Genomic DNA, 13,274 nt, shown 5'->3' with positions numbered 1-13,274 from the left:
AGATCCCTTCCCTTAACCACTTGAGATCTTATTTAGCCAGCAGTCCTTAGCACACTTAAGTACATGTAACTTTCATTAGTTAAAATGAAAGCTGAGAAGCAGCAGCTCAAGTGCGAATCCAGTAGCATCTCACATACGTACAAAAAGCAGTGATTTTATGTCCACCACAGCAAGGGCTTTTAAGCCAAGACAATCTCAAGCTTTTCAGTAAGAAACAACTTAAATGGTGAAGGCATTCAGTAACGAGGTGTGTAGAGAAACCAGATGCAAATTAAGTGCTTGGGGAAATTAATCAGAGAGAAATGGTTCTGTGCAACGAGGAAAGGTAGGAACACCTAGCAACACTTGGGACTGCAAATACTGATGTACACTCCTGTGAGAATGCCTCAGGAGGCAAACCTCTGAGACAAGTTACATAATTTTGTTAGAAGATCACAAATTCATTCTGAATCCTTTAAGATACCATCCGGATCTGGCAATCTCAGTTTTTCAATGCAGCCTAATACTTTGTTTCTTGTCTTAATTTGTCCGACTCCATTCCTGAGTTAGTCAAAGATTAGGAAAAAGCTAATTTAGACCCGTAATTTAGGACTGCTAAAATACTCCTTTCTAATATGAGACAGTAGTCTGTCCAGTCTTTACTATCACTCTCAAGTTTTGCCTATCCTTTATAGTTGTTCATGGCAAAGATGATATAGGTGAGAAATACAACAGTATCACTGAATTGCAGAATGTGAGGTCTTCGGAAAAACCAAGTCTTCTTCACACAGTCCTTGGGCAGAGAGACAGGTTCATGGCATGTGGGAATACAGTTAAGCCCTGTGGTGGATCTGAATAGGTTGTTTCTCCCAGAGCCAAGAGGGGTGTGACCAAGATGTCTTGCAAAGGCATTTCTAACTCAGCACTTCATCCTGGCCAAATTCCTGAGCAAGTAATGAGCATTTAGGACGATGCACAACATGCATCGATGCTTTATAAAATTTATTATTATTATTTTACAGACCAGGCTGCTTTCTTCTTCACAAAGTGAGATGGTCTGGAGACAAGGTTCTTCCCAGTCCAGCTCACAGTCAATTTGCTTTTTTCAGAAAGTTACCCTGTAATGGTGGCTGGAGCAGAACACATTCCAGAGCTTGGGCTGCCAACTTCTGCTAAGTAGGCGAATGCCACACTTCCCACTGTTACGAAGTCATAGGAGTCAAGGGCATCCTGATCAAATTTGCAGATGACACCAAACTGGGAGGGGTGGCTAACACCCCAGAGGACAGGATCACACTTCAAAACGACCTTGACAGATTAGAGAACTGGGCCAAAACAAACAAGATGAACTTTAACAGGGAGAAATGTAAAGTATTGCACTTGGGCAAAAAAAATGAGAGGCACAAATACAAGATGGGTGACACCTGGCTTGAGAGCAGTACATGTGAAAAGGATCTAGGAGTCTTGGTTGACCACAAACTTGACATGAGCCAACAGTGTGACGCGGCAGCTAAAAAAACCAATGCAATTCTGGGCTGCATCAATAGGAGTATAGCATCTAGATCAAGGGAAGTAATAGTGCCACTGTATTCTGCTCTGGTCAGACCTCACCTGGAGTACTATGTCCAGTTCTGGGCACCACAGTTCAAGAAGGACACTGACAAACTGGAACGTGTCCAGAGGAGGGCAACCAAAATGGTCAAAGGTCTGGAAACGATGCCTTATGAGGAACGGCTAAGGGAGCTGGGCATGTTTAGCCTGGAGAAGAGGAGGTTAAGGGGTGATATGATAGCCATGTTCAAATATATAAAAGGATGTCATATAGAGGAGGGAGAAAGGTTGTTTTCTGCTGCTCCAGAGAAGCGGACACGGAGCAATGGATCCAAACTACAAGAAAGAAGATTCCACCTAAACATTAGGAAGAACTTCCTGACAGTAAGAGCTGTTCGACAGTGGAATTTGCTGCCAAGGAGTGTGGTGGAGTCTCCTATTTTGGAGGTCTTTAAGCAGAGGCTTGACAACCATATGTCAGGAGTGCTCTGATGGTGTTTCCTGCTTGGCAGGGGGTTGGACTCGATGGCCCCTGTGGTCTCTTCCAACTCTATGATTCTATGAGTCTCAACCTCCATCCCACCCTCCATCCAGAACATATGTGAAGCACTAAGAAATTGTTATGTATTGTAGTTATTTCTTACAGGATGTTTGCGACCCAAATAGACGTTTCACCTATTCGTTGCGACCCAAAATAAGTACAATAGGCAGATTTAAAAAACATATTCTGATTGTATTTCAACCATGTTTCATACAACCATGAAAATTAATTTTGATAACAAACATATACTCTAGGCTACTCTGGAGGCTTGACCTGTTTAGCATTTCACATGTCCTATGCTCCTGTCCCTCAGAGAGTTTAATCTTACTCACTGGGAAGCTGCTCTTCAGATTCACAAGTCTTGATGCTTGCTTCACATTATTATAATGAGGGAATTCATTCTTATGTAAGGGCCAAGCAAAGGTAACCAATCCTATTTATTCCCTATTTTTATTTTTGTACAAACAACAGAAGGGGACAAAACAAATGCCACGATGAAGACAGCATTCAAACCATTTCAAAATTAAAAATCCACACATTATTCCATCCCAGTCACCTAGCAGTCGTAAAACAAGAGTTAGGCCTCTAATGCTAAAAGAACTGCCCCGTTTGAGTGCCGAGTAGCTTATCTACGACAGCACGGCAAGCTTGTTTTCCAATTAAAAGCTTCTTTCCTCCTCTTCCCTCATCAATTTTCCCATTTTTGTTTTAAAAAGGTGAAGTCAATTAAGTCCTGTACAAAAACGAAGTCTCTCAGGCCTGCAATGCACAGAACTGCTGAAATACAGCCAATATATGATGATCCAATTCTGCTGTGAAGAGAAGATTCTCCAATGTCACCATGTACTGATGGATGATCTGGTGATGCTGCAGACAGAAAAGAGCCGTCTCAGTTACTCATTACTGGTCTTGGCAGGACATAGTGAGAGAAAGCACATTCCCCCCGCTTTCACTCGGCAGCTGAGGAACACCAGAAACTTATTATGAATGGATAAAATACACCGAGAATGTCGCCTGCAATTCTGGTCATTCCACTTAAAAAAAGGGAAAAAAAAGAACCCGAGAAGTGCAGCCAGAGACAGGGAGAAGAATAGTATAAAAAATGGTTGAAGGGCTGGACAGTCTTAATCATGGGTAGGCAAACTAAGGCCCAGGTGCCGGATCCGGCCCAATCACCTCCTCAATCTGGCCCGCGAACGGTCCAGGAATCAGTGTGTAGAATGTGTCTTTTTATTTAAAATGCATCTCTGGGTTATTTGTGGGGCCTGCCTGGTGTTTTTACATGAGTAGAATGTGTCCTTTTATTTAAAATGCATCTCTGAGTTATTTGTGGGACATAGGAATTTGTTCATCCCCCCCCCCTCAAAATATAGTCCAGCCCCCCACCAAGGTCTGAGGGACAGTGGACCAGCCCCCTGTTAAAAAAGTTTGCTGACCCCTGGTCTTAATCTCGACAGTGACAAGAACAATCAGTCAGTTTAAGACAAGCAAGATGTGCTTCTGTATAGAAAGAGTAAGTGAAACCTGCCTCTGGTTTATATTGGCCTCTAGTATAAACGATTTTGAAAAAGCCCATTTATAAGGACTATCAGCCGAGTATAGCTTCCTCCTGAACATTTACCTCAAGCAAGTACCTGCAAATGCAGAATTATCATTTCTGTGTGACCACGTTTCTATGCAATTTCTAGTTACCACGTTCGTGACTTTGGAAAGGAATGAGACCTACCTGTAAGAAGATCTGCTGCAGCCTCTCTATGCAGTTCTTGTACCAAGGTGTAATCACATCAATGCCTCCCGTTTCACAGCGCACTAAGTGCTCCGTGAGGATCATAATGAAGCGCTGGAAAGGGCAATATTAGCAACATCTTTCAAATACAGGGAAGTCAACGTCCACAGGCAAGACGAGAGAATGAGGACATGTGAGAAATAGTATTTCTGAATTAAAGAATGGAAATTTCATGACAGAACAGCGCCACTTAGCACAGAATTCATTGCTAATTTCCGGAGATCTTTTCCCGGGTTCAACGAGCGTGAGAACACGCCAGCACAATAGTTCCACTTCTTGAAGCTGGTTGTGCAACATTATGAGGGCTACAGCAATCTGTTGCTTAACCACAGCTATGAGACCATGCTGTCGCCTTCCAGAGCTTCTCCAGCACAAGCCATTCTGCTAGTACATGGGTAGGCAAACTAAGGCCCGAGGGCCGGATCCAGCCCAATCGCCTTCTAAATCCGGTCCACGGACAGTCCAGGAATCAGCGCGTTTTTACATGAGTAGAATGTGCCCTTTTATTTAAAATGCATCTCTGGGTTATTTGTGGGGCATAGAAATTTGTTCATTTTTATTCCCCCCCCCCCAAAAAAAATATAGTCCGGCCCCCCACAAGGTCTGAGGGACAGTGGACTGGCCCCCTGCTGAAAATGCTTGCTGACCCCTGTACTAGTACAACTAGGAGTAGAGTTCAGGGACTTAAACTTAGCACTGCAATGAATTCCTCCTCAAGTTCCCAAATACTTGGAATTGCTTCCTCTACTTGAAACTTTTCATATCATTTCTTTGGTTCCATTTATGAATCGCTTCCCTTAAAATATCTCAAGCAATTTCACACCAAAAACACCCACAGTAAAACTGGTTAACTTAAAGGGTTAAAATACAAATTATAAAGTTTTGCAAAGCTGAGGTTCATAGCTTCCCCAACACTTAACAGCCCATCTTCTATTACCGTACTTTTCCATCTATAAGACTAGGTTTTCTTTACTCTAAAATAATTTTTTTAAATGGGGGTCGTCTTCCCGCATTTTCATAAATTTCGGTCCCCCAAAATAAGGGTCATGTTATACACGGAAAAATAGGGTAACCCGTTTTCTAAAAGCCAATGAATATTTCTGCATTTACCTGGAATATTACAAGGAAGAGGTTTTTTTGTTCACTTTGAGCCGATTCAACTTTTTCTTGCAGGCGTTCGATCTGCTCTTCAAGGGGTCCATCTTCCCTGTCACTACTTCGATCGTCATCATAGTCATCGTCATCACTGTCTCGCTGGGGAGGAATAGTTAACATTTAACAGGGGGATCATAAGTGCGCCGAGACCAAAAGGTTAGCTAGGGCACATTCTGTTCATTCCCTTTTTTAGTTTATAGAGACCTGTCCCACCAAAGTGCTGAAAGCTTCTCTCTTCCGGCTTGAAGTGAGCTACAGTCATGGTTTTAGCATGCATCTATAGCATTTACTAAAAGAATAAATGCAATGTGTAAGATATAAGAAAACAAAAAGGTACTGCTGCATGTGTTGCCTGAAGCCATGAAATATTGATCTACAGTAAAGATAAGCTGACCCAGCCCAGGAAACCACTTGGGATTCCCAATATAAGCTGCTCTGGGGTTCTCAGGGAAAGGACAGGGGTTGTCACAGTGGTAAACAATACAATGAGAAACTCAAGTCACTGCAAGCATTTCTGATCTCTGCATGTCCTAGTAGATTCCTAGCATAATTTAGGCCAGTATTCACTGCACACTTTCTATCAGTGCAAGGACTTTTGGCTGGGCAACAGAACTTCCTCTCCCCTTGAGCCCCCTAACTCTGTTCTGGGGTTTCCCCCAGCCCCATGGAGCAGATCTGGGAGAATGCACAGAGTGTGTCAGAGGTGTATGTGTGTACTGTGCAAAAATAAATCTTGCACTGATGGAACGAGTGGTTTGGCTACTGCCCAATGTTGCAGCTGCAGAGGTGGCCAATGTCATCGGGAACAGCGTGTGCAAGGCAGGAGTCTTAACGAAAACAAAAGCTTGCACTGGCATCAATGGGAACTTCTCACGTAAGCCTCATAGCTAGACTAGGGTGCAGCAATTTTAGTCAGGATCGCTGCTAGGAAGGAATGGGGTAAACTTTTTGTATGTGTTCCTGATCCACAATCAGTCAATTGTGCCTGAGATTAAATAAAGAAAAAGCTCAGATGTAGCTACTTGCTACACAATGAAAGTAACGGCCTAATTTGGTCCTTTGGTCTGCCAGACATAACACTCATAATCAACATATTACCTCAAGATGTGGTGATTGCTATTTGCTCGATGGCTTTTTAAAAAAAGGAATGGGCACATCCATGGAAGAGAGGTCTACCAATGGCTATTTGCCAGGCTCTCCCCCATTTTTCAGAGGCAATGTATCAGATGATGGAGACAAACACACGATGACGTTTACAGAAGCCTCTGGCTGGCGGCTGCTGAAAACAGAGTGTTGGACTTTTACACAGTATAGCAATTCTTTCGTTTTTATTGTTGGTGGAAAAGAGTTACAGTACTGCTGGTTTATACACATCTTTACGTCAAGTAACGTTCTTTTCAAAGCCTTGGAAAATGGTTACCTACACGTTTGTGCTGTTTGGCTAATCTCGCTTTGGCCTCCTCTAGCTCCTTTTGGATCATCACCACATGCTTGTTCATCTTACGGATTGTTGAGTGTAAGATTTCCCAGATATAAAACCTAGCAGAGAAAGAAACAGATGCTCTAGTTCATACAATATACTTTGGCTCATTTCAGTCATAATGCTAATGCACACATCGTATATGCTCTCTTGTAAAGCTGGCTATTGATTGCAAGATACAGGAGGCTGTGGATTAGGAATAAGCATCCTGTACCATCAATGAATCTTCCCTACAATTCATTTTAAGGGGCATTTCATAAATGATGTCTTAGACGTGCAGTAAAACCTCGGTTGTCGAACATAATCTGTTCCGGAAGCCTGTTCGGCTTCCGAAATGTTCAACAACTGAGGTGTGGCTTCTGATTGGTTTCAGGAGCTTCCTGCACTCAAGCGGAAGCCGTGTTGGACGTCCAGCTTCCAAAAAATGGTTGAAAACTGGAGCATTTACTTCCGGGTTTTCGGCGTTTGGGATATGAGGTTTGACTGTACTGTAAACCACATCTCCTGAAGTATCAAGCATGAATGTAACAATTCTGTTTGCAACCTGGAGTGCATTGTAGATGTACATGAGAAAGAACTGGCACTGGCTGTGGCCTATTGTCATTCACACACTCTGGGAAATCCAGGTTTGTTGCAGCATAATGTGTGTGAATTGGGCCCAACGCACCAGGATTTTGCTGCCTGCCATAAACAGAAATGGTCGAATTACCAAAAATTCTGTAATTTCTTCGTGTGAGTTTTGAAAAGCTGAGTGAAAGGCTGTTAACTCAACGCGAGTATTTTGAGAAAGTTAAAAGGTGATCTGCTGCCAGCATCATTCAAATCACAACCCAAACAATTAAAAAAAGGGGGGGGTGGAAGAGGGAGATTTACATCTAGTTACCTAGTGAAATCATGAGCCAGCTCTGGAGAGAAAATCCAGTTTGCTACTGCAGCACAATCCACAATCTGTGTGCGAATCATCTTATCCACCAGCACAGCAATCATCTGCGTGAAAAGGGAAGCAAAGGGTTTCTGGATCAGCTTATCAAAAGCAGGTGCTTATCTGCTACTGAAAAGAACAGATTAGGCAAAATAAGGGCACACCCCTGTCTCTCCTGCTCAACTATCTTATAGTAGTGACAACTCAGGAAGCATAATCTAATGCTGCTTCCTAAATTTTTGAAAGCTATGGTACACTTTTTATTTTAGAAATTTAATTCAGAATAAAAAAAAGTTTCAAAACCAAAACCATGAGATGAGCTTACTTCCCTGTGCTTTGGTGCGAGTCAAAAAAGAGAGTTCAAGGTGTGTCACTTAAGAGAGAATTCTCTGCATTGGGAGGCAATATTAGCTGTGTTATCCCTGCTGCCTGCAATTTAAACCTAAAGGAAACTACACTCCAAGTAACAAAATAGTACCTTTAATGGTTAAATCTGCATGCAGGGTTTATTCCAGCTTAATTGCTGTACAGAAACAGGTGTCTAGGGCACTTTGTCTAATTATTCAAAGATTGGGAATCATTGCTGCATGCGGTGATAATGAGCTATCGTGAAGATTACAGGGAAAATACATGTGGAATGTTGTTTAATCCTACAAAAAAGGTACAGTGGTACCTCTGGATGCGAATGGTATCCGTTCCGGAGTCCTGTTCACATCCTGAAGCGAACGCAACCCACTTCCACGTGTGTGCGTGATGTCATTTTGAGCATTTGCGCATGCGCGAGCAGTGAAACCCGGAAGTAACGCGCTCCGTTACTTCCGGGTCGCTGCAGTGCAACCCGAAAATACTCATCCCGAAGCTACTTCAACCCAAGGTATGACTGTATTGACCCGACTATAAGCCGCATATGCAAATAAGCAGCACCTTTAAAATTCAAGGCTTATTTGCGGGTGTGGCCTGCCTCCTGGCACTACCACGCTGAATGGGGGCCGGCCGACGCTTTGTGCACTGCTCCCCAAGCCATATATCTTATCCCAAACGCATCATTGATATATTCTAATGTACAATCAATGCAGAGCCTGCAAGAGAAAGTGAACTGCAAAACGGGCAGCGGAAAGCGAAAGGCAACACTGAAATAATCTCCCACGGATTTAGGGCAGGCTTTCTCAACCTCGGCCCTCCAGATGTTCCGAGACTACAATTCCCATCATCCCTGACCACTGGTCCTGTTAGCTAGGGATCATGGGAGTTGTAGGCCAAAAACATCTGTAGGGCAGAGGCGGAGCTTCATGCTCCAGCTCCGGGGGGGGGGGAGCAGGCGGGGGGGCTGGTGCGCGTTCTGGGGGCGGGACGTACTGCCTGAGGGGGCGGGGGCAGCTGCACACTCCTCTTCCTCCACCAGTGCTGGAGGGCCGAGGTTGAGGAAGCCTGATTTAGGGCCCGGTGCAGCAGCACACAGACTTTACACCGAAATCAATCGATGGAACTTAAAGGTACTTTTTGGATGAGTGGAAAAAGGAGAAAACCTGTAAGTCCATTCACTCTCACCTGTGGATGATTCTTCCACACTTCATACGTAACTCTGAGCACATGCAACTTCCCTTCATCGCTTTCCGCCAGCGCTTTGAAGACTTCGCGGAATCTTATCAGAACAGGGAAAGATAGCAATGAAAGGCCGTTAAGGGGTAAAGTTATATTGCCTGCTCTTTCATCAGCTGTGACCTGACATTCAAAAGCTGATTGCTGAACAAGGGCTGCAGCTCACTTTGGACCTACAGCTGTTGTGTGGCAAGGAAGGCTGAGAGGGTGAGAAGAAAGCTAGATGATTCTGTCCCCTCCATTTTGATTCATACAGAGCAGAGTCTCTTTCAGAATGGGAGGAGGCAAGGACTCTGAGCTCTGACAGTCTCCCACAGGGATCCAACATGCACTTGCTGTTGTCAACCAGCAAGGTGATTTGGGGGAACACTCCACCTCATCTCAAGCATCTCCTCCGCAGCCCACCTGCTGGTTACAGGTAAAATAAGATAGCGCAGCAGTGATAGCTTGTCTGTTACCAGGAGCACCGCACAAGGGCAGATAGTCCTGCTAACCAAGGCACCCATAGGTTCAGCTGACTGATAGTATGATAGAAAAAGAAATATGCCTCTCATCTCTCCATACAAGTACAGTGGTACCTCAGTTTAAGTACTTAATTCGTTCTGGAGGTCCGTTCTTAACCTGAAACTGTTCTTAACCTGAAGCACCACTTTAGCTAATGGGGCCTCCTGCTGCCGCCGCACCACGATTTCTGTTCTCATCCTGAAGCAAAGTTCTTAACCTGAAGCACTATTTCTGGGTTAGCGGAGTGTGTAACCTGAAGCGTATGTCACCTGAAGCGTATGTAACCTGAGGTACCACTGTAAACAATAATGATAAATACTTTAATTGAAGGTTTTCGCAAAACCGTCTGGCAGTGTCTGCCTTGTGAATCAATTCCAGGCAGGCTCTTCATAAAGTAAGAAACAATTAAAACTGGTTATATGAGCCAGTAGCAGTGTGCTATTGATAGCACTGGCAACTTTGTGGTTATACTTACCTTCCCAGAGCGCTGAAGGAGTGACTGAATGACTTTGCGGCCAAATGCAGCAGCGTCTGCACAAACACCTCTATTTTTAAAGGATTAAAAGAGAAGCCTTCATCTGGAAAATAAAAGTTACATTTGAGTCAGTACTTCCAGGACAGCCTTTGATTCAGCACCCACATTTTTCTGCCTTCTTTTTTTAATAAAAAAAGGTCTATGCCTATGTAACCAAAGGCAAGTATGATCTCTCTGTGTGTTTAACTAAGCCTAAGCGTGTGTACATGAAACCAAAGAGGAGCCATTTTCTTCCCCAATTTTTCTCCATGGGAGGGTCATTCCATATCAAGTGACCCATCTTTTTTACCTCATGTCATCCAGTTTCCTTAATATTTTGTACACTTGTTGAATGATGGAAACTAAGTTTAATTCTATGCATTCAGAGAAGATGACGTTGCAAAGTAGCACTTCTACAGAACAATGAAATAAGCTTAAATACGGAAAGAACTAGGAGCACCTGACTACAGCTATCAGAAGTTCTTACCATCATCATCATCCTGATTAGGGTTGGGCACATCCTTCAAAATAGTGAAAATCTCATCGTTGCTTGCTTTGTTTTTAATGGCGATGTTTAAGCAGAGCGCAACGTTGTATCCTGGAAGAGACTCTACAAATAAACAAAGAAGCAAAGTTACTTTTTTTTAAAAAAAAGCCCTATTTTCTCCTAAAAGCCAAGACAGCAGAAACGCCATCATCTTGCAGACTTCCAGAATGAACAACCAAGTCAAACTTCACAATCCTTTTTTCTCCCACCAGCCTAGATGTTAAGTTTTAAAACTTGTTGAGAATGAACACACTGTTCATTCCAGAGTGCCTGAACACTAATAGGCTGGCCCGGTTTTCTGCTCAGCAATTTGCCAGGCTCCTCGAACTCTTTTGAGGAGCTCCAAACATAAAAACTGAACTGTCATGCAGGAAACTGGCAAATACAGTAGCACCTTGGGTTCACAAACGCCTTGGTACTTGGATATTTTGGCTCCCAAATGCCCAAAACCCGGAAGTGTTTTCGAAAATTTTTCAGAAGTTGAACATCCAACGCGGCTTCTGCTTACGTGCAGGAAGCTCCTGCAGCCAACTGGAAGCTGCACCTTGGTTTCTGAACATTTTGGAAGTCGAACGGACTTCCGGAATGGATTACGTTTAAGAACCAAGGTACGACTGTACATCTTTAAGGGCACCTTCTGCTATCATATTGTTGAAGCAAAGCAGATGTGGACCTGGACTGTAGATTAGGAGCTGCTTGTAGGCTGTTCTGGACCTTTTAGAGCAGCGGTTCTCAACCTGTGGGTCCCCAGATGTTGTTGGACTACAACTCCCATCATCCCTGAGATCTGGCTTTGCTAGCTAGGGGTGATGGGAGTTGTAGTTCAACAACATCTGGGGACCCACAGGTTGAGAAAGGCTGTTTTAGAGGAAGCTCAGGCTATTAGTATAACAAAACAAACAGTGCTAAAGAATTTCCTAGTTCTCTTGTAATCCTTACAATTCTCATACTGCAGATGGAGGTTGTAGCTTTGAGAGAGTTGCTTGCTCAAGAATGCCTGTTGAGTCTATGGCAGGGGCCAAATTTGAACCAGGACCCCACCTCAATCCATAGCTCAGCCTCTCACCCACTAGACTACACCAGCTCCCCAAAGACAGATTCAACAAAACTAGTCCAACTATTTAAAAATAGAAAGAAAACACTGCAGCAAGTGCATAACCCATATACATACTGTTGCTTTCATCTCCGTATTTATAAATACATGCTGGATTTGCAGGAGTTAGGACTGAAAACGTAGCAGGAACAATATCCACTATTCGTTGGTGGTAGGAAAGCCTAGGAAAAAAAGATTTTGCATAAGATGAAGAAGTGATACTCCTATCATGATACCGGTCTATGGACAAAACCCAGCCAAGCATGAACCCTTACTCAGACTCAGTGAATGCAGATAATAAATCTAGATATGGCAAAATCAAAGTCTATGCTTTACACTGAAACAGGAAAGGAATAGTCCAAAGTACAATTATGCCCCTTACACAGAAGTCAGCTCCACTGGTCTGAATAGAAGTTACTTCTCAGTAACTATTTAGGATCATTTATTTGTATGCTCAATTGTTTTCCATTTAGTCAATTTTGTTTTTGCTGTTTGATCATTAGACATTACAAAACAAGGAATTAAACTGAGGAATCTAAACTCGGAGAGAGAATTTTAAAAATTCATTCAAAAGCACTATTTTTATTTACTGAATTTTCTCCCAGCAGAATACTTCCAACTACTGTTCCCCCTCCTGTTAGCGAGACAAATACCATCCAGATGATGTCTTAACTCATAATGAGTAAGTGCCCTATTCCTGGACAAACATACAAAGACTAAGCAAATACTATTGGTTTGGAGTGGGAGCTGATATTATTTCTTCCTCACTTTAGCAACTGCATTAAGTTGGAAAAATAGGCTAAGAATACTACCCCTTCTGCAATTCTGATGCCTCACTCACCTCATACATTTTTCCAAAACTTCTCTTACGAATTTAGGTCTGGGTTTGTCAAGGTCCTCAGAAAGACAATCTGACCTATCATTGGAACAAAATTGTGCAATTGCCATTACCCAGAGAAGCATATAAAGGCTTATTTGTCTAATATGCACTGATTTAGGAAGCTTCAACCTTCAATGTTGTGCTTCTTTGGCTCTCTGCAGTGTCAGAGCCACTAGGAAGCAAATTCATACAGTACTGGGGATTACAGTTTAAGGCAGCAAAGCTTACATAATTTCACATAATGACATTTTAAACCACAGATACCTGTGGGCTATCTAGTCTTGCACAGAAATCATTGAAAATATATCATGTTTGTAATTTGACATTTGCAGAATTTAGCACCCTTTGGATATTTCAGAAGGAGATAATAAGAATCACTGAAAAATTACAAAAGTATATGTGAAAGCAATTGAGAAACTGACAAGAAATAAACTTACCAGTCTTCCCAGCTCCAACGGAATTGAAAATTATTCAAATGGTGAGAAAACCAATTAATGAACCTTCATGAAAAAAGAAGGAAACTTTCACTAACTCCCAGATGACCAAACCACAGCCATTCACAGTGACATCATTCACACTATATCCTAGCCATTACAAAGAATGTCACTACCCATTTTGTTGAAATGGATTCTTGGAAATACTGGTTATGAAGCGCACGTAAATACAGAACTCTTAAAAAATTAACATTAAGGTGCATAATACCCAAAGATGTCAGATAACTGG

General features: G+C 42.7%; 1 protein-coding gene and 1 long non-coding RNA gene across 3 annotated transcripts in view; one reads left to right on the top strand and one right to left on the bottom strand.

The window, feature by feature from the left end:
- LOC308577089 overlaps window positions 1-13,274 on the top strand; it is a 135,589-nt gene that overhangs the window by 79,602 nt on the left and 42,713 nt on the right. The window lies entirely within an intron of this gene.
- The window catches only part of NCBP1 (nuclear cap binding protein subunit 1), a 28,570-nt gene continuing 17,538 nt past the window's right edge, over window positions 2,243-13,274 (bottom strand). For both annotated transcript variants that reach the window (XM_081176364.1, XM_081176365.1), the window contains 11 exons: window positions 12,989-13,051; window positions 12,513-12,587; window positions 11,750-11,853; window positions 10,519-10,641; window positions 9,993-10,095; window positions 8,963-9,056; window positions 7,376-7,479; window positions 6,437-6,551; window positions 4,968-5,111; window positions 3,798-3,911; window positions 2,243-2,938 (listed from right to left, as the gene is read on the bottom strand). In XM_081176364.1, coding sequence (XP_081032490.1) covers window positions 2,825-2,938; window positions 3,798-3,911; window positions 4,968-5,111; window positions 6,437-6,551; window positions 7,376-7,479; window positions 8,963-9,056; window positions 9,993-10,095; window positions 10,519-10,641; window positions 11,750-11,853; window positions 12,513-12,587; window positions 12,989-13,051 — 1,153 coding nt within the window. In that variant the 3' untranslated portion in view covers window positions 2,243-2,824. The remainder of the gene's footprint in view (window positions 2,939-3,797; window positions 3,912-4,967; window positions 5,112-6,436; window positions 6,552-7,375; window positions 7,480-8,962; window positions 9,057-9,992; window positions 10,096-10,518; window positions 10,642-11,749; window positions 11,854-12,512; window positions 12,588-12,988; window positions 13,052-13,274) is intronic.

The sequence above is a fragment of the Podarcis bocagei genome (assembly GCF_964188305.1).
Source record: "Podarcis bocagei genome assembly, chromosome: 17".
Taxonomy (NCBI): domain Eukaryota; kingdom Metazoa; phylum Chordata; class Lepidosauria; order Squamata; family Lacertidae; genus Podarcis; species Podarcis bocagei.
The sequence above is the reverse complement of the archived record's forward strand: the minus strand, read 5'-3'. Positions and strand labels throughout refer to the sequence as shown.